The sequence below is a fragment of the Hypomesus nipponensis genome, chromosome 23 (genome assembly GCF_054491055.1).
Source record: "Hypomesus nipponensis isolate SF chromosome 23, ASM5449105v1, whole genome shotgun sequence".
Lineage (NCBI taxonomy): Eukaryota > Metazoa > Chordata > Actinopteri > Osmeriformes > Osmeridae > Hypomesus > Hypomesus nipponensis.
Window position 1 is genome coordinate 3,680,373 of NC_140383.1, and position 21,081 is coordinate 3,701,453.

Below are 21,081 nucleotides of genomic sequence, written 5' to 3' on the forward strand. Positions count from 1 at the left end.
ACGGTGTCAGTCAGAACGTAACAGGTTAGGCCAGACTGGGACCCGGCTGCAACCTTTGGCTGCAACGGAGCTTCGCCCTTGTCATGCGCAGTGCACAGAGATGTAAGATAGCAAGAATGATCATTCAGTCAGACGCCACCTCAAAGACACACGCAACCGGAGCACTCAAGAGACCGCAGAATGATTGCGACTGTGTGTTTTGGTCTAATTTGAGCAAATGTAAGGATCCCATACCCACTGAAGAAACACATTTGTGCAGTTTGTTTAAGAGTTAAATGCGAGAAAAATGTCCACCATGAACATCGGTTTCGCCTTATTTCTGCTCGGGTTTCTACGAACGTCATGTTTCAACGTTGACGGTAAGTACTAGGCTACTGTACGCTACAACGGCTTTTTTACATGATACTGTAGCGTTCGTTGGTGATGGTCCTTTTCTTTTATTAGGCCACGGGGTAGTTACATAGCCTAGCGTGAGGAGCTACATTATTGGGCCTAGCACTATCCAAAACCCTAACTCGCTTTTACTAAAAAGTCCATGTACCCAGATATATATACATAGTCTAATATATAGGTTGGCTATGTTATGCATAGTGGCATCATTAAGGTCTGCTTTTTACACCTAATCACACCGAACCAAGCTCCTTTTGAGCGTGCGAGTATTTGTTTGTGCACATGGGAAAGTCCGCATTTGATGTCTTGGACAGTTAGACCCTGTGTCTCCCTCCCTTGATTTCAACGGTCTTGACATTCAGCATTCAATCTGTGTGTAAACCGCTTGTAATCGCAGTTTCCTACAGATTTTTGGGTCTAGGAGGGAACGGCTGAGGGCTGAAGTGGCCGTATCGTGAAACTTGGATAGCCATCTTTGAGAGAACCTTTTAGAACCCCCCTAAAATGTCTCCCTTAAACATGGGCTGTTTTCCACAGACCATAATCTCTACACATGCAGAACAGGACTATCAACCGCCAATCACAAACAAAGTAATTGGATATGGGCGTGACCAGTATATGAAATACCAGGAATTTAAGAAGTCAGCTGACCCCAAGTTCAGTCAATTTTCTAACCCAAGGCTACATTATGAATCACTCCCTCAATAAGTGCTTAGAGACCACAATAAACGACCTGTTATTTGTTGGATCACATGTTGTATTCACGTCATCATAACGGCTGTGTTTGTTTAATGGGTTGACTGAAACTATTTATGACTGTATGATTCACACATGTAGTTTTGCCCACTGTCAGTTACACCCACACAGTGTTAAGCTTACAACTATCTGGAATCTGTACCTGAGGTAAATGACAATATAGAGAAGGCTTGGCCTCAATAGATATGAGTTCTAGCTCTGTAGACAGAGCCTTGTGTGCTGTACGGTTATTGAAGTTATTAAAGTGTTGGCCTGCCTTGTCATAAACCATTGCAGACAGAAATAATGATATACTGTTCCTAAAAGGAGAGGAGGAGGAGGAGGTAGAGTGGCTTCCTATGAAACTACTAACTTGGTTAGTAGCATTGTGGGCTGTGATGAGTGGAAACACACAAACCTTTACCAGAGAGGTCAAAACAGGCACAGATGTTTTCATTAACACTGGTTGAACTGAGATATTGCTGTGAGTGTAGACCACGAGACTGAGAGTGAGTCAAACTGAGTCAGACACCAACATATTGCGACACTTTGAGCTACATCCTCTGTTGTGTACCACTTTGTTGTGTACCACTTTGAGGTACACACACACACACACACAGCCTCATAGGGGATCACCCTGAAATAACAAATACAGGACATTGTTTGTGTGAAGCAGTCCTGAAATAGGCCCTCTACAATAGGTCTTCTAAAAACCAGTGCTTTTCAGCCCTTCAAAGTACTTATTTTGTGTCCCCAGTCCAAGTAGCTGAGCTGAAAAAGCCAGTGGTGACCCTCCGCAGCCTCAACACACAGTACACCCTGACCTGGGAGCATGAGACAACTGGCCAGCGCGCTGTCAACTTCACCACACAGTACCTGTCGTAAGTCAACTCAATCCTCACATCGTTTCAACACGATTTCAGGCGCAAGAATATGGGAGTCTTGCAGGTGGTTGCAAAACAGTGCACTTACATATTCAGTGCACTCCGTCGCTGATAAGTGCTGTCTCAAATGGAACACTTGCGTTAAACACTTGGCGGGGAGTGACGGACGCAAATCTGCTCACGACACCAGCGAATCCTGCCTAAATGAACGCGCTTCTCCACCCCAAGGGTAAGAAGCTGCCGAAAGGGCTCCTCCTCTTCCGCTACGTAGCCAAGATGGCGCCCGTTTAGGGCGAGTAGTGTCCATCGTTGTACACTGTTTTTTTGGACCGTTTGCAGTGCGCCATCGGGGTACTTTCAGTGCACTGAATTCTGCTGGTTTTGTGAGTGATGCGCCCTAAGCACTGAAAGTCAGCGCTCGAAGTGCACAAGTGCACGGTAGTAGACACAGCTAATGTCTTTTCCGCCGGCAGGAAGTATAAACTGAAATGGAGGAAGGTGGTGTGGACCACGGTGTGTGTGGGCCCAGAGCACAGCTGTGACCTCACCGGCGTCAAGCTGCACTACCACGCCATGTACCTGCTCCGCGTCCGAGCCAGCGCCGACGGATTCCACTCCGACTGGGCCCAGAAAGACTTCTGCCCTGACATGGATGGTGAGAGAGAAGGGGATGAGGGTAGCGAGAACTGCGGGACTGGAAAGCAAGAAGTGTGCAGACGCGAAGTAACAAGAGTTCAAGTTAACTTAGCAAGACCAGCTATTGTCATGTAATATATTCATGATAAGTTATCCATATGGTTGGTTTGTTTCGTCTCTCCTCAGCTGATCTTGGCCCACCATCCAAGGTGGAGCTATCTCCTGCCAGCAACCTCCTGGGTGTGGCCATCTCCCCCCCCCTGACCAGTGAGGGGGAATCTATGAAGCGGAATGTTCCTCAGATGTACTATCGTATTCACTTTTGGAGTCGCTTGGCAGACCCTCAGGTTGGTGGGGGAATTTACCTAAGTTTTGGACTTCTAGCTACCCTCAGTTTGATGAGCACGCATTCAGACCATGGATAAATCGCTCTTCCTCTTTGATTTCCGCATGCAAACTTGTGACACCTTCTGTTAAGGACGAGCATTGTTTTTTTTCATCCTTTTTAAAGATGCATTGAAACTTGAAAACATTTGGAAAGAATTGTCTAAAATACCCCTGTTTACAGTTCTCTATTTTCTATTGATATCAAAGACACCTGTGTTCTCAAACCTTGTGACCAAAGTACAATCACACTTACTGCAACAGGAACAAAGAGATGTTGGTACCAAATAACTTTGCACCTGTTTGGTTGTGGGTGTGCATGGAAACATGCAGCTGCTTTTCAGCGGACGTATGTTGAAACACCAGTGTTAGGAAGTGTGATTTGAGGGCTTACTGTAGGGATTAAAGTTGCTAACCTCCATCACAGTCTCTTGAGGCTTAGACCTGTTTGTTGTGGCTGTGTGCATGCTATGTTTGTGATGTTTGCATTCAAACAAGCCGGTCCTCTGTGTCTGCATCAGGAAGCATAATTTGAATGCATCTAGATGTATGATGGTGGCATCAGATGTTTTTTTTTATATGCCCAAAGAAATCAGATAACCACCACAACTGCCATCTGTTTTTAAAGAGATATGTTTTAGGGGCATTTGCATTCCCTCTAACTGTTTATTAGATTAGTTAGCTTGGCTGATAGAGCTGTGCTGACGGGTTTGCCTTGGTTGCACTCAAACATCGTAGTTTGACTCTTCCCCTGCCCTACATCAGTGCTTGACCCGGCATCTTCCCCATTAGCTAAGGAATGCTTTGCATTTAGGTGGTATTTGAGACTGGAAGAACTCATACAATAAACTAATTCCGCATAGCACAAGGTGCAAACAACCTTAGTCTTGTCAAGGTTTCCATTGGTAAGCTTCTTAAAAATACATTTTCCCTGAAGCAAACCAGACGGCTTCATAGCTGCATCCATGTTAGCACGTCACGTTTGATGTTGTAATTTCATACACGAGGCATACACACAGGTTCGAAGATTCATTCTTGCCCCCTACAGTGTAATTCGGCTAGGTATACATCCACGCTAAAATATCAAGCTGAAAGTCATCATAGCTTGAGTAGTATAGACCCAGCTCCCAACCCAACTTTGAGAATAGATTAACGGCAATAATTTTTTTATCGCACGATAAGAGTCTCACGTTATCGCAGCCCATTAACGCCGATAATGGCACACCACTAATATGTATGCATATGTATCTTTACTCAGTTCAGGCTGATAACAGGGAGCACGTGCCAAAATATGACATTTAAATATTACCACTCACTGACCTTGGCCGTAAGCACAAAACACCCTTCATACAGGCTCACACGCCCTGCCTTCCTCAAACCTCACTTCCTTAAACAGCTCTTTCACTTCCAACAGACTTCAAATACATACATAAACATGCCAGATTCTGGCAGTTTAGAGCCCCTTTAGACCCACAGCTACAGCCAGTGTTCTGGAAGGCTCGAGCCAGCCATGACGAGGCCTCAGCCAGGCTCCCTGTGTTGTGCTGCGTCTGCCCGGTGAGAGTCCTGCAGTGCTGAACTCTGACCACGTGACTCTGCCTGAGCTGCAGAGCTGGAACTGGTCCATTTACATGTAGTCATTTAGCAGACGCTCTTATCCAGAGCGACATACAGTAAGTGCAGGGACGTTCCGCCCCGAGGCGAGTAGGATGAAGTTTCTCGCCCAAGGACACAACGTCATTTGGCACGGCCAGGAATCAAAACGGCAACCTTCTGTTTACTAGCCCGATTCCCTAACCGCTCAGCCATCGGACTCCACAGGATGTACTGGTACTGTGTGAGGTTTTAGGCCCTGACTCCCTGTGTTGCGTTGCGTTCTCAGGGTGAGAGTCCTGCTGTGCTGAACTCTGGGGCTGAGCACGTGACTCTGCCTGGGCTGCAGAGCTGGACCTGGTACTGTGTGAAGGTGCAGTCCCGCTTCGACTACTACAACAAGACCAGCAGCTTCTCCTCCACTCAGTGCATGCAGACTGAAGGTGAGACGCCTTAGCCTCAACACACACACGCACACACACAAACACACACGTGCATTCACAAAGAAATGCGTAGATATACACACACACGTGCACATTGACAGACACACAAACAGGTGCCTTGCTGAAGAAGTGGTTGACATGTCATGTGGTTGAGGTTGGAGTGGTTTCTGTAGTTTCTGTTTAGTAACTGGTGAGATGGTTAGAAGGATGTGTTTCCTTTCCACACCGTTAACAAACTGTGTGTGTGTTCCCAGGTGAGATCCCGTACTGGCATATCTTCCTATACTTCCTGGCCTCTCTGGTGGCAGCTTTCCTGTTCGTGCTCGGGTCCTCCTACGTCACCTACAAGGGCTACAGGGTCCTAAAGACCACCTGCTTCCCTTCCATCCAGCTTCCTCATCACATCCAGGAGGTAGGTTTACACACAGTCAGCCAAGTGACAAGCACGCTTCTGATGTTTTGACAGACGATTCAGTTTCTCTATGAATAAGCTGTGACTCACTTTCTCATTCTCATTCTTGCTCTCTTTCTGTCTCTGTTTTTCTCTACTCTCTCTCTCTCTGTCTGTCCGTCCCCCGCCCCCCACAGTACCTCTCTGACTCCCCCTACTCAGACTTGCCCCGCCTCCTCAGCCTCGAGGCGGATGTGGAGCTTGTCTGCGATAAGATCAGCGTGTGTCCGGAGAAGGACCTGCTGGAGGTCCACAGCCCTCCTCCCCTGGATCCAGGCCTGGCAGCGCCCCCCTCAGGCCTGGAGGACGACTGCGGCAGGCACAGCCGGCAGGACAGCGGAGTCTCCGGGGTCTACTCCACAGAAGGCGGGTCCGCCCAGAAATGTGTCGGCCACAGCCAGCCAATAGTTGCCAGGCTGGATTCATTGGAGGTGCCCCTTTTGGAGCATGTGAAGATGGAGCAGATGGGTGGAGAACTGCTGAATGGAGGGGTGGCGGACGAAGGAGTCCTGGACATGGGCGTCTGAGAGAGGATCTCAGAGGTCTCTTCATTTTCATGGGGCAACGTGAAGGAGGTGTGGCGAAACACAACGTGACAAACTTTAATGCCAAAGTCATCCTCAAGCTCGCTCAAAGTGCCCTTAGCTTGTCGCTAGCCCTCGCTGGAGTGATCTAGCTGTGCTTCATTCTCCCAGAGGGTTACAAACTATCAGTGTGTGATATATGGATCAGGGTTTCCCGCAGCACTGTGAAGTTGAGGCGGCCGCCCAAGCAACACACGTCTGCCGCCTTAACTACATTGTAAAAATATATATATATATATATATCCGCCGTGTTACTGTCCTGTTTTGTCCCTTTCATTCCAAACTGCCCCCCCGGTCTGCCGGCAAACCCCACCCTACCACCTTAACTAACCAATTTTCTGTGGGAAACCCTGTGGATGCAGACTGACAGTGATTTGAAGACTTTCTGTCAGAGTTGTAGTCGTGTCTCTTGAAGAGTCATTTTATTCTGGAAAAAGGCCATGTAGTTGAACACATACATCTATGTGAAACATAAGTTAATTATACATAAATTGATTTTCATGATGTGTAATGGAAATCAAAATAATGACGTTTATTCCTATGAGACAATGACTGGATTCCTAATGACCGAAACAATGGGGCAGACCCCATCCAAAACCCTCGCTAATCACACTTTTAAAGCTTGACATGTAGAGGACTTGAAATGTAATTTATGATCTAATTGATCATTGTTCGAGGGGTGGCTGTAGCCTAGGGATTGGAGAGATACACCTACGATCCCGGACTCCTGCTGGCCCCGTGTCTGAAGTGTCCTTGAGCGAGACACTGAACCCTTTAGGTGTGCTGCTAGATGCCTAATGTGCGCTGTATAAATGCAGACTCCAATCACTGTTTACCATTGCTGTTTCTAGAGGGGTTATTTCCTCCTTGGGAATGCGGCGGTGTGAAATGGTCGGGGGGCTTCTCTCAAGCCCCATCTGATAGAGCCTGGCCCTAACCAGACCCCCGGACATTTAATTTGTACAGAAGGTCTGGGATCACTCCATTGGCAAGCGTTGGCTTCCTTGAAGGCGGGTACTCTGTTGAAGTTTAAAACTATTGGATCTACCCAGAGCGACTCTGAATCTGCCATAACCAATCGCTAGCGTTCGCCTTAGCCAAGTCCTTCTCCGCCGCCATTACTGAACTACAACTCGAACGAGTGCAGAACATCAATGCCATCGTTCTCAGCCACTCCCTCTGTTCTCTGATTGGACCTACAAAAAGTTGATTTGAGAAAACCGACTTCTATGCCGAATTCCCAGACCTAGTACAGAAGCAAAATGAAAATTGAGCGGAAGTACGTAGGAGGGCAGAGCCAGGCTACATCTGATAGGCATGGCATTGCATAAAACCCTCTGCGAACTATACAAAACTTCAGAGACTCATGCGCATATCTCCATCATCATCTTGTAAAGGTGGGGTTCAGGAACTCTGTGGATGGAGAGGTACAGGCCGTTTGTTTGTCCCAACAGATCCTGTGCTAGTGTTGGAAACATCTGAATTGTAGTTTTAACATTTCAATTGAAATGCCCTGCCCAAGCTTGGGTTGATGTCTAACTGAGTTATGAGAATATGAGGGGTATGGCACTTTAGAAGATTGTTTTTACCTGTAGATTATGTGTGTGAGTGTGTGAGAGAGAGGATGTGTGTGTTTGAGGGAGTATGTGTGTGTGAGAGAAAAATACGCATTGGTTTAATACCTATAACTTTCAAAGAACGATGCCTTTAACAAAAATGGTCAAGTCGATAAACCGCAAACCAGGGTCTTTAAATCTTTAAACGTCCATTTTTGTGCTCAATGATGTGTTATGATTTTGAGGGGATTTTTGTTAAAACATTTAAGTGTATGATTCTTGTAGAATCGTGAAACATTATTTTAGTAGTATTATTTCATTGTATTTCATTGTTGTTTTTGTCTGACAGTCTTATTTTTCTTGCTTTGGTTCAGTTTAGCTGGTTTGTCACCTTAAAATGAATGGAATCTTGTTGTTCTTCAGAATGCTTGACGCTCTATCAGTGTATCAATAGCCTTTGTTTGTTAAGATTTAAACTTGCATTGGATTATTCAAACTAAACAAAATAAATCCATTAAGCACTTAAGTAGATAGACATGTCAAACTATTTAACATTCACGCACTTTTCTTGTATAGTCCATTAAAATGCACTATTACTACAAGTCTTTTGTTGAGGGAGCATTTGTATGTACATGAGTACCTGTATGTACTTGTTTGTACATGTATGTACAAGTACTGTGAGGAAGTCTTACGCACCCAAGATGTCTTGCATGCATATTGTCTTGTGTAAATACTGTGTCATCTTAATTTGTGCAGCACCATAAAAGTGCGATTTTGCAAAAACAGTTGTTTCGTCTTTCGTCCTACATTCAAGAAGTAAGTATGGGTAATTTAAGACAAATCAGAAAGGCAGTAATTGTTTCTCACAGATTTCTGGGGGAACAAATCACACACACACACACACAAAAATTGAGGCTAAATTTGACAGGGTCAGTTACAGGGATTGGTAGTTACTCCTCTAAGAAGTAGTGGGTCAGGAATGTTATTACAAGTCCTAGTACCTAGTGTGTGCAGAAGAATAACTCGGGAATAGGAAATCTAATCTTGGATTTAAGGTTAGAAACTGTCACCCATACTGATATGTTGTTAAGAGTTACTAAACAGCAACATTTATTTTTAGATAAAGCCATGGGAGAATTTGAAGGTTTTACCATTGGCGAGGTTAATCCAAATGGGTAGACCAAGTCTTACATATATATAACCTTATTACTATTGTAAATGATCATGAATATCTATTTATGGTAACTGTTTGTGAGTGGCCTGCCAAGAAAACAGGTCGCGGATTCTTAAAAAAAGAATTTGTACTCTGTCAACTTCCGGACATTACCGGAAACAGTTAGTGTAGTGAGGAAGTGCTTTCGCTTTGTGAGTGCACAGTGGCAGCGTGTCTTTATGATCATTTTAAGGATGCTACCGGCAATTGGATGGATGTGTAGAATAGTGCATTAGATCACTTATCGTGTTTTTATATTCAGATTTCCACGATTGATTTTCACTTTTACCCACGCATTTATTGGGTAAGTGGAGCCCGCTAACCAGCTAATCACCATCGTTAGCTTGCTAGCCAGTGTCTCTTTGGCTAGGGTGTCTCTTTGGCTATTGTCATTTAGCAAGCTGCTAATAAGCTACATTGCTACAATAATAACGCAACGAAAACCTAGCTAGTCGCTACACACTTGTTGTCCACCCACTGAGCTTGCATTAGCACCATCTAGCCAGTACTTCTACGCATTCATTAACGTAACAACATTTTTGGGACAGGGTTAAACCTCATGCTTAACTTACAAATAAATGTCATCTACTTGCTGATCATGTCAGGTTATTGACTAACTTTTCCTGGCTAGCAGCTATCAACAAGTGGTGAGTTTATCTAGCTACATGCAGGTGACAGTTCATAACGTAATGTGTAATGTACGCAAATAGTGAGGGAGATCGGGGAGTTTGCGTGCACAGATGCACACAAGTATTGCCCATGTACACACCAAGTTATTTATTATTCAAATAATTAGTGCTGGCAGGTGCTCGTGCTTTTTGTGTGGTCCTGCGAAAAGCACCAGGGATTTGTCCTGGACACGACTGATATTTACGACCGTAAAAAGTGGTGTGATCACTTATGTTGGTTTCTCTTTCAAAGACCAGGACAAAGGAGCAGAGTACTGCTCCGCAAGGGTGACCCTTGAACCTCTAACCATTGAGCATGATGGACCGCAGGAAAGCCTTGACCATCTCACTGGCGGTGGACAAGGGTGACGATTCCATGGTACGTTCTGCACATTCATATTCCCATTGTAAAGCGTTAATTAAGATTCGATCTCATAGATGAAGCCAATAATATTGTTCAATTTTTGTGTGATACAGTAATGCTATCTAGCTGATATTAGTAGTGTACCAAAACAACCCAGGGTTCAAGATGACCAATATTAACTTATCCTTCGAACAAGTGAAAGGACAAAAAAAAAAGAAATGCAAAGGGAATTCAAATGGTCTATCAGAGATAACCAAGGTTTGGTTATGATGCTTCAGTGCATTGCTATTTTGGTTACAGTATTTAGTGCCCAAAGTTTCTGTCTCGCAACGTGCAGTACGTTTTCCTCTCCTTTCCTTGATGTCCACTGTTTTAAGTGTTGTGAATCATCAAATGACTATATGAGTATAGTAACGGCTAACTACCCTTTTGCTTTTTAGATGGGAAATCCATTCAAAATCCACAAAACACTCCTTTCCACACCGCCAGGGTGTAGGAAGGTAGAGGCACAGGTAGACTATCCCCACTGACAACTTCTTTTTGGGACAGTTTTCCAGCCACAGGTTGAGCCTAGGATGTTGTTACTGTGGTTGTTTTTTTTTACCAGGCTGCATCTCACACTGGGAAACTGGCCCTTCTGGGTTTTTCGGAGAATACATTTTCTCATGCGTGTTCAAATCTGTATCCTGAAGCTCCCCTTTACCCAACATCAAGTTCCTCTTCTCTCTCTCTCTCCTCCTTTCTCCCCTTCCCTCTCTCCCTCCCTCCTCCCTCTCTGTCTCATCTCTGGTTATTCTCACAGATCCACTGGAGCCGGTTAGGAGGGCACAGGGCCAGCCTCCAGGATGCACAGCAGGAGAAGGGAGCAGTGTTAGGGGATAACAGCCAGGGGGCGCTGCCACAGTGCCACATGCTCACGTAAGCAGGACTAACTTTGAAGGAGAGCTGTGTTTGTTTCCACTGCTGAATGTCCAATGTGTTTCAGTTGCAGTACTCCAAACACTCACTAGGCGTCTCTCTCTATGCATAAACAAGCCATGTGAGGGCCGATCCCATAGACCTGCCGCTAATGCCAGGCCTGGAAGGCTTATCTTAGCAACACAGGACACACTGCTAGGACCTATCTTTTCCGGCCCAACTGCGTGCTCGCCCTCTGCGCTGCCCCAACTCAGAGCTGATTATTGGTCAACTAGCTGGCGTATAAAGAAATGTGTAATGTAATGTAGCGTAAGTCGCGGCTAGTGAACGTCGCAGCTGGATGGAGGGAATGCGCCGGAAGCGTGGCAGAGCTCTGGAGGGATCTGACCGGGTTGTGTGTCCCGACAGGCAGCCCAGACTGGTCCTCACTGACGTCCTGACCACGGATGTCGGGCGCACCTACCTGCACAAGACCAGGCACGGCCAGGGTGCCAAGGAAACAGGGAGGGGGCGGGGGAGGGGAGCTGGAGGGAGGAGGACTCGAGGGAGGCCATCTCAGTACAGCAGAGAGACATGGAGAGGAGGAGGAGGAGGAGAGGAGGAACCGGGAGAGGATTGGAGGAGATGCGGCCTGACGGAGGAGGGATACAGAGACGGAGGTGAACCTCCAGGCACCACCAGACCGCCTGGCTCACCGGACCCCGCCGCCCTGGGGCGCTGCGCCCAGAACGGCCTGAAGAGGAGGGCCTCGCTCCCCGCCGTGGACCCCCCCACCGGGCCCCATCAGGAGAGGAGAAGGTAGGCCTCCCCAGGCCTTCTGACACCACACACTCCCCCAGGAAACTAGAATGGAAGGGGGCGTTTCTGTTTTGAAGGGCTTTTTTCAGGGTGGGGTGGGGAGGGGGTCTTCTGCTTGTATAACATGGAATGTGTTTGTTTGGTTTGGCCTGCGTCTTTTTCTGGCACTGCTTGGGGGGTAGTAATGTGATGCATTACAGAATGCGTATCACATCACAGCTCGTGGTTCAACAACTGGGGTGTCTGTGTGTGATTTCCTTCTCTTCATTCTTAGGTCTTGCCATCAAAGGGCGTCGGAGGAAGAGGAGGTGGTGAAGATGGTGATTGTTGGAGAAGAGGGAGTCAATGGAGAGGAGCAGAGATGTAGTCACACAAGAGGTGGGAGACCTGAACACATGAAGATTCTGTCTCTCTCTCCCCCTTCCTCCTCTGTGGAGGTCATGTGACCTGATGCTGATCCCAGACTGGCTTCTGGACTTCTGCTTTAGAGTTTAGCAGCTCTACTCATGCATTTTTTTCTTTCTGTCTCTCCATACCTCTGAAATGGCTCCCATTTCTCTCTCTCTCCTTTTTACTCTCTCCCCCCTCTCTTACTCTCTCTATCCCTCCCTCTTACTCTCTATCTCTCCCTCTTACTCTCTCCCTCCCTCTCTTACTCTCTCCCTCCTTCTCTTACTCTCTCTCTCCCTCCCTCTTACTCTCTATCTCTCCCTCTTACACTCTCCCTCCCTCTCTTACTCATTCTCTCTCTTTCTCTACCTCTCACCCACACAAACGCACACACACACACACACAATCACAAGTGTTTTCCCAGTTGGAAAGGGTTTGTCGTATTCCTGGCCTCAAGTCTGAGGTAAATAAACAAATACTGAGCTTTATAGAGCAGTTAAAACAAAAAACCTGCTGAATCTGCTTTCCACCACACACACGCACACACACTCATTCTTCTAGGGAGAGTAGTTCCATGTTTGCTTTGAGAGAGGGTGTGTGAGAGAGAGAGAGAGAGAGAGAGAGAGAGAGAGAGAGAGAGAGAGAGAGAGAGAGAGAGAGAGAGAGAGAGAGAGAGAGAGAGAGAGAGAGAGAGAGAGAGAGAGAGAGAGAGAGAGAGAGAGAGAGAGAGAGAGAGAGAGAGAGAGAGAGAGAGAGAGAGAGAGAGAGAGAGAGAGAGAGAGAGAGAGCGACTGAGTGACTGAGTGTGTGTGATGTGTCCCTGCAGACCGTGACGTGTCAGAGAGCTGTCGTTCTGGCCAGGAGAGGAGTCAGGGTGGGCCTCTCAGGGTGCAGGAACTGTCCCCCCCACAATTAATCAGGGCCTGGGACACCGATTCAGGAAGTGATGCTGAAGGCAATGAGGTAGTGTAAAAACAAAAAGCCAAACCGTGTCACGAAGCAGAGGCTCCCTTCAGTTAGGGTCACTTTCAACTCAGAATAATGGAAATAAAATTCAATGCATTTTTGGTCGCTGAAATCCATTTGAAACTGACCTGCTCTCCCGGTGATCTCTTCCCGCCTCCACCCTGCTGTCAGAGCCACGAGCTGCGTTGCAACGGCAGGCTGCAGGTCGGAGGGCGCGGGCTGGCCGGGTCCTGGAGCTCCAGGAGGAGCGTGCTGCGTTTGTCTGGGGAGGCCCGGGGGGCTGGGCCTGGGCCTGGGCCTGGGCCCGTGGAGGGGTCCGCCAAGCGCCTCCGCCCGGATGTGCAGGATCCCTCCGAGCACCCTGGGATAGTGATGCTGACCACGGGGATGGAGGAGGGCGCTGGGGTGAGCCCGGGGCCTGGGGTCAGAGTGGGGGTGGGGGTCGGGGGGAGGAGAGGGACCCTCGGACCGAACCCCAGCCTAGACAGGACCTCCACACCCAGCACTGCGGAGCCCAGTAAGTGCAGTGTTACACCTCACATACACACACGTTCCTTTGCCTCCCTCTCTTTATCCCTTCTTCTCTCCTTTTTCACCTCGTTAATTTATTTTATTGAATCAAACTCAGTCCTTTCTGCTCACCTGTGTGTGAGGGTGTGTGTGTGCGCGCGCGCGTGTGTGTGTGTGTGTGTGTAGTTGTCCTGTCTAGTGATGACGAGGAGCCCTCAGGGGGGGCCCAGAAGCCCCAGTCTTCCTGCAGTTCCGTCCTCCAGCCACTGGGGGAGCTGGCGCCCCAAGGCCAGCGCCCAAACCCGCAGAGGGGCAACAGTCGGATGCGCAGGACCACTCCAAAGGCAAGTCTTGACCTTCGGAACAACGGCTTGAGTCTTGATTCAGTTGTAAAAATATTTGTGAAAAATATTGATTTTTGATATGATTTTGTTTTGTAGTAATGGTTGAAAAAATAAAAATAAAAGGTTTAGAATGTTTCTTTTTTCTTCTTCTAGTTGATCCGTGTGAGGGTTCCAGGGTTCCCAGCACCCTCAGCTCCAAGGTCAAACAGCTCCAGCAACCAGGCCCTTCCCTTCACTGACCTCTACTGTGGGGGGATGTGGGCTCAGGCCAGCGCAGACGCCACGGTAACAGAGGCACACACACACAGACACACACAGACACACACACACCACACACACACCCACACACAAGCAGGCTGTCACACGTTCAATATCGCTCGCTAACAGACACTCAAACCTTTACGTTTGTCTCCTGTAGATCTCAGCCCAGAGAATCACCGTCCCTCTGAAAGGTAACAATGGCCAAACCCTTTCAGCCCTCTTGGGAGCATCACCACAGCTCTCTCTCTCTACCTCTCTCTCTCTTTATTTATCTCTCTCTCTAATTATCTCTCTCTCCTCTCTATCTGTCTCTCAGTCCTCCAGTGGCAGATCATGAGCTAGCCCTTGGAGCATGGATGTGTGTGTGGATGTGTGTTAGAGTGGCTGAATAAGCATGAGAGTCAGTTTGCATGAGAGGGATTGTGAGTGTGTGTGAAACACTGCTTTTGCATGAGGGCGAGTTTACATGCGAGAGATTATGTGTTTGTAAGAGAGAATGCATTTGCACGAGATTGAGTTTACATGAGAGGGATTGAGTGTGTGTGTGTGTGTGTGTGTGTGTTCCCCTGTGGCCTGCCTGTGACCCTGTGTGTTCACTTTCTTGGAGATCCAGTAAGATCCTCCTCAGGCTTCTGTCTGCACTCAATGCTCTGCTTCTGAACCACCTCAGATTACTGGGCTATTTCTGCATTATGTCTACGTTTCTACGTGTGTCAGGATAAGAACCCTCTGGTATTAGTGAGCCTTTTCACCTTCCTCTTCTTGAAACCCACCGTTGCAGATTAGCCACAGATTAACCTCCTGATTCCTGAACTATACTGTGTGTCTGTCATGTTTATATCTGTCAATCAGTACATTTTCAAGTTGTAACTGAGTGCTCCAACATTAACCCCTTGCAAATGATGGGAACTGACCAGCCAATTGGCTGTCTGACTCGCTAGCTATCTGATTGGCTGCCTGGCTCACTATCCAATTGGCTGGCTGGCTGGCTCCCTAGTGATCTGATTGCCTGGTGGTTTGTGTGTCTGCTGACTGTGCGGGGGTGTAATCCCCTCCCCTGTGTTCCCCAGACGGGCGTGGCCAGGTGCAGGTGGTCCTGCAGCACCCAGGGTTGTGGAGGTACAGTGTGTGGGAGCAGGAGGACCTAGCGGCCCGGGGTCTGGCCTGGGAGGGGCCCCCTGGGGCCTGCTCCCCACCCCCCACCCTCCTCCTCCTCTACCTCTCCAATGCCCAAGCCCTCTGCGTCCAGAGGCAGCTTCGAAAGCTGTCCGTCAAGCCGGGTCCTGCCTCCACAGCCGGTGAGGCTCCATATCACTCAACGCTTCAGATCTTTCTTTTTTTTTCGTTGAACCTTATTTTATCACGCCATCGTAGTTGCATTAAGGGGATGAATCTCTGTAAAAATGGTGGATTTCTTGTGTGCGTTTCTGAGGCCTTATCCCTTTGTTTATGCATGTGTGTATGGATGTGTGTATGGCACTTATTTGCTTTTCACAATGTGTGCTTCATGTTTTGGCTACACACAATGTTTTTGCAGCTTGTTCTCGTTGTTTACGATCATTGACTTGTGCACTTTTGTAAAGCTCTCTCTTGGAAGTCGCTTTGGATAAAAGCGTCTGCTAGATGAAAAAATGTAAATGTGTGTGTGTGTGTGTGTGTGTGAGCAGACCGGCCCAGTCCCTTCCTGCTGCTCAGTCTGTGCTCCTCACTGAGTGGAGTGGAGGGTGCCCTGTGTCGCTCCGTCCTGGATATCCTCTGCCTGGGCACGTGGCCCTACCAGGCCTCCTGCAGCTCACCCCAGGCCCAGGCCCAGAGCCCAGGCCTGTCTCTGGAGGAGAGCCTGGAGCTCATCACCACCAGCGAGACGGACGACCAACTGCTGCTCCTGCTGTGCCGCACGGACCGGTCCGAGCCAGAGAACCAGGACCTGGTCCAGGTCCTGGACAGTGTCCAGGTCGGGGATGACCAACGAGGAGATGAGGCGCCGAGGTCAGACGGAGAGAAGGAGACGGAATCACACACACAGCTGGAGATGGATTTAGAGACTTACAGCCAGGCTAGCACCCCGGCTAGCATTCAGGCTAGCACCCCGGCTAGCCCCCCAGCTAGCACCCAGGCTAGCGCGCCGGCTAGCCCCCCAGCTAGCACCCAGGCTAGCACCCTGGCTAGCACCCAGGCTAGCACCCTGGCTGAGCCACAGACTGAGCCACAAACAGAACTACGAACAGAGTCACATGCCGGGTCACATGCCGGGTCACAGATGGCAAGACTGAACCCAGAGGGGGACAGGGTAGAAGCTGAAGCTGCTGTAAAGGTGAGCAATGAGAATGGATCCTTGCTTGGCTAGGAAGAAAAGACGGAGAGCAAAATATGATGTTTAATGGAAATATTTCCCCCCCCGTAAGGAGCACATATCTTCATTTCGATTATTTGGTCTATAGTATTTTGAAGGACATTTCAAACCTTTTCAGAAGGCCTAAAATGAACCCCCCACCCAAAAGCAAACATTTCACCAGGAAGCATTTCTTGAAAACATGGCTGAAATTGTGCTACATTTGAACTGAAACCATGTCATTAAGAGGCCCCTCCCCTTCCTGTATGCCCCGCCCACAGGAGGGTGTGTCCCTGCCCAGACCCGTGTACACACTGTGCCACCGCAGAACAGGAGATTCCTACTATGTCTCCCTCTGCCGCAAACCAGACGACAGCTGGACCCGCTACAGACACCGTGGGCCGGCACGCAGGCACGTAGCCCACTGTGACCTCACCACCATGGCTGCTCGTACATTCTATTGAACTGCCATTACGTCCCCAACATTACGGATACATTTGAGTTCATCATTTCCCCCTTTCTCACCTCTCTCTCTCCCTCAGTCTGATTCAGTTCCCCCCTCCTCCGACAAAGGGGGGGATCACCGTGGCGATGGAAGACCTAGAGTGTCTCAACAACGGCCAGTTCCTGAATGACGTCATCATCGACTTCTATCTCAAGTGAGTGACAGTGGCAGACATGAGACCCCCAAGGCACGCATCGGTTCAGTAGACTGTGTGTGCTGACTGAAGGTGTGTGTGTGTGTGTGCTGACTGGACCTGTGTGTGTGTGTGTGTGTGTGTGTGTGCTGACTGGACCTGTGTGTGTGTGTCCTCCAGGTATCTGGTCTTAGAGAGGGCTCCGAGCGACGTGGCCGACCGTTCTCACGTCTTCAGCAGCTTCTTCTACAAGCAGCTGACACGCAGGGACAACGCCAGCGAAGACGGCTCCAGCGCCACGTAAGACTGTGTGTGTGTGTGTGTGTGTGTGTGTGTGTGTGTGTGTAAGAGAGAGAGAGTGTGTGTGTGTGTGTCTCAGGGAACATCCTTCTACCTGGGTCCCCTCTCCTCCACACTCCACAGCGTGTTGACATGTTTACTACATGTTTACTACATGTTCGGATCTTGTGCTTTCAGTGCTCGACAGAAGAGGCACCAGCGAGTGAAAAACTGGACTCGACACGTTGACATCTTCAAAAAGGACTTCCTGTTCGTGCCCGTCAATCAGGAGTGAGTAAACAAACATGGGCTATGTTTGTGGGTAAATAACAACATGATGTTGAATGCTCTGAACGTCTCTCCTCTTTCTCACAGAGCTCACTGGTATCTGGTGGTCATCTGCTTCCCCGGTCTCGAAGAGCCCCAGTCCGAGGCATGGGCTTGCCCAGCCTCGCACAGGGAACCCAGGGAGGAGAACTCAGGCGAGCCCCAGGCTGACCAGGAGGCCTCCGGGCCCAAAAAGGATAGCACCAGCGAGGCAGCAGCCCCAGGGACAGGCGCCAGCGGAAGCCAGGATAGGCAGATAGGTATGTGGGAGTTCCCCAAGTTTTCGGTGGTGGTGGTGGTGATGATGATGTTGGTGGTGATCAAGATGGTGATGATGGTGATGATGGTGGTGGTGGTGGTGGTGATGATGGTGGTGGTGGTGATGGTGATGATGGTGGTGGTGGTGATGATGATGATGATGGTGGTGATGATGGTGGTGATGATAATGGTGAGCGTTCTCTACAGGTGTTCTGGAGAGCAGCCAGACTGAATCCAATGTGCAGTCTCCACCGAGTCCTGTGGTAAGATTTCACCTCCTTCCTGACCAAGCCTGAAACTCGTGCTTTTAGGGGTCCACCGTTGTCTTGTTCTTTCTTAGTTTCTTTATCTTTTTTCTTTACCATCTCTCTAAATGTGATGCTTGCTCACTCCAGGACTGCACACAACAGACCTGCCACAGAGAAACCGTTTGCAAGAGGTGAGTGGATAGTGGTGGTATGCTAACGTTGCATGCTAACACCAAAAAACAGGCTTGAGGGTATGAACAACATATGTTTAGGTCCAGAGTCTTAACTTGAGGTGCATGCTCTCTCACATGTACATAGAAACTACACACACACACACACACAAGTCCTTCCCGATAGTTTGTATTTGAGGTGTGATGATGCTCTCTTTCTCCAGGCCCTGTATTCTCATCATGGACTCCCTCAGGTTCTCTCTCCACGAACGCGTCTACAAACTGTTACGGGAGTACGTGTTTCCTTTATCTCTGTGCTGGTGTGTGTGTGTGTGTGTGTGCTGGTGTATTGACGCCGCTGTGTGTGCAGGTACCTGCAGTCTGAGTGGGAGGTTCGCAGGGGCTCGGAGAGAGACTTCAGCTCTGAGCAGATGAGGGGCTCTCACTGTCGCGTCCCCCTGCAGGACAACAGCAGCGACTGCGGCCTCTACCTGCTGCAGTTCGTCGAGAGCTTTCTCCAGGTGACAGGCTAGCTTCCTCACACACACACACACACGCTGCACAAGCATGTATAAACACACACGCCAGCCTACTTCCTTCAACCTACTTCTACCACTTCCTACCTACTTCCTGAATCTCGCACACATAAACACACAGGTATGCATAAACCCGTACACACACACACCCTAAAGCTGTCTCCCTCCCCCTTCAAGGATCCCGTGGTGCACTTTGACCTCCCCTTGCGCCTGGAGCTCTGGTTCCCACGGCAACAGGTGCGCAGGAAACGAGACGAGATCCGAGATCTGGTGCTTCGCCTTTACAGACTCCAGAGGGACAATGAAACTCTGGGAATTGTAGGCAGCTAGGAAACTGTAGTCACTAAGCATCAGGCGTTTTCTTATTAATTTGGCTCATACTGAGCAATGGACATTTCAGAATGTGATCTGACGTTTTTTCTACTACTATTTCAATATGCTTGTATAGTTGTGCTTCCAACTTGACTAATAAGATTGGATTTGGAGATTTTGGATGTCTGATGTCAGTCGTACCCTGTGTGAGTAATTTACGGTTGGCTTGTTCACCCGTCATAAATAAAATGTAGGAAATAAGACATAAAAAGCGCGCATGAAGAACTACGGGACAGTATTAAGATTTTTTGTTCAAGAAGTTTGTGTGAAGCAAATGTCTTGTTGAGGGCTGGGTTGTTCAAGGTGAGTCTTGACCTAAAGGTGTCTTTTCGGACGCTCTCCTCCACATACATGTCTTAGACTAGAACCACATTCAGCCTTCACCAGGGAGACACAAAACATCCCAGAAGAGACGTCATGCATTTGATCCAGAACCACGTCTACACCTGGTATCACGTCAAGCTAATATTCCAAGACTTCTCTGGACGGCTTTTCTTGGTGCCACGTGTAGCCTTTATTCAGAACAGCATCCATCCATGTTCAGGCTGTATGTTCAGAACAGCATCCATCCATGTTCAGGCTGTATGTTCAGAACAGCATCCATCCATGTTCAGGCTGTATATTCAGAACAGCATCCATCCATGTTCAGGCTGTATGTTCAGAACAGCATCCATCCATGTTCAGGCTGTATATTCAGAACAGCATCCATCCATGTTCAGGCTGTATGTTCATAACAGCATCCATCCATGTTCAGGTTGAATGTTCAGAACATCATCCATCCGTGTTCAGGCTGTATGTTCGGAAGTGATCTTACACAGGGTTTGATGCTGGTCTTAAAGGGGCAGCAACCCACTTTAAACAAATGCACCTCAAATCTGCCTGTAATTTTTTACTTTTGGCTAGTATATATATATTATTTTTTTTCCCAGGAATGATAGTCTTATGTAACTTTGTATTTATTTTTATAAATATTTTTTCAGTTTGTAGGATGTTTATATTGAAGTAAAAAACCACGGGGTTGGAATGTCATCTATTAAAATTGTATGTGGACAAACATTTTTATTTCTTAGTGTCTGTTTACATTTATGTTTGTATTGTTTTAAGGTAGCTGTTGAACATTATAGAGTAGGTTACTTTTTCCAGCCTCCTGAGGTATTCTGGGTGAAAGAACACCTCTGTGTGCCGTGCAGGCTGAGGCTGTATAAAGGTTCACGGGTTTGATTCCAGCCCTGGGGATTTTCCTTCATGTTCTCCCTTCTCTGTCTCCCCAACATTAGCCATTGTCTAAAGCTAACCAGGTCCCCAATGAGTCCATACCATTGTCTTCAGAAGTGTCTATTGGTTTGTCTGGAGGATGACGGGAGGGGTCAGACTTCTGTGACTGATCCCCCCCCCCCCCCATCATCTAGAATGGTACGGTCCAGATAAGCACTGGTCTCTTTTCTTCTAAGGGAAAGGCTCCATTTAGTTCAGTCTCTGTTAGATTACTGCCATTCCCAGTACCGTAATCTGATCATAGCTAGACACCCAGATTAGACCTGTTTACTGTCTATGACTTTGAGAGACCTCCAACCCATCCCCCCTTCTGCCTCCCCATTCTGCCTCCCCCTAATCCCCCTCCCCCTCTAATCCCCCTCCATAGTCTCTTTGCAGACCACCAACCCAGGACCATCCACCTACCTCAGCTAAAACATGCAGGAGACCACATTCCCACACACACCATGCTTAAAACATATGAAGTCCTTTCAAAAATGTTCAGTAGTCCAGAATAGTTTAATCTGTGTGTCATTGGCAGTGATTTCCACACTGTCAAGTATGTTCCAGTGTCAGGTA

General features: G+C 48.1%; 2 protein-coding genes across 4 annotated transcripts; both read left to right on the forward strand.

The window, feature by feature from the left end:
- The first annotated feature begins 107 nt into the window (after positions 1-107).
- On the forward strand, positions 108-8,441 carry LOC146233644 (interferon alpha/beta receptor 1b-like). Of its 2 annotated transcripts, none has more exons than XM_084688911.1 (7): positions 108-359; positions 1,883-2,006; positions 2,483-2,664; positions 2,832-2,992; positions 4,912-5,065; positions 5,320-5,477; positions 5,654-8,441. In XM_084688911.1, exons 1-7 carry the CDS (start codon positions 287-289, stop codon positions 6,041-6,043), a joined length of 1,242 nt encoding a protein of 413 aa, XP_084545037.1. In that variant the 5' UTR covers positions 108-286; the 3' UTR covers positions 6,044-8,441. The 2 variants fall into 2 exon arrangements, with proteins under 2 accessions (XP_084545037.1, XP_084545038.1); XM_084688912.1 differs by having other exon boundaries at positions 1,889-2,006.
- A 555-nt stretch (positions 8,442-8,996) lies between these two features.
- On the forward strand, positions 8,997-20,304 carry LOC146233645 (uncharacterized). 2 transcript variants are annotated; one of them, XM_084689828.1, is made up of 23 exons: positions 8,997-9,173; positions 9,791-9,916; positions 10,342-10,413; positions 10,704-10,819; positions 11,228-11,617; positions 11,892-11,995; positions 12,834-12,970; positions 13,145-13,490; positions 13,670-13,827; positions 13,981-14,112; positions 14,246-14,279; positions 15,159-15,386; positions 15,756-16,402; positions 16,702-16,832; positions 16,963-17,079; positions 17,239-17,358; positions 17,536-17,628; positions 17,713-17,924; positions 18,130-18,185; positions 18,318-18,361; positions 18,565-18,633; positions 18,711-18,861; positions 19,054-20,304. In XM_084689828.1, the coding sequence occupies exons 2-23, from the start codon at positions 9,854-9,856 to the stop codon at positions 19,204-19,206; spliced, it is 3,573 nt and encodes a 1,190-aa protein (XP_084545954.1). In that variant the 5' UTR covers positions 8,997-9,173; positions 9,791-9,853; the 3' UTR covers positions 19,207-20,304. The 2 variants fall into 2 exon arrangements, with proteins under 2 accessions (XP_084545954.1, XP_084545955.1); XM_084689829.1 differs by lacking the exon at positions 10,342-10,413.
- Positions 20,305-21,081: the final 777 nt, after the last annotated feature.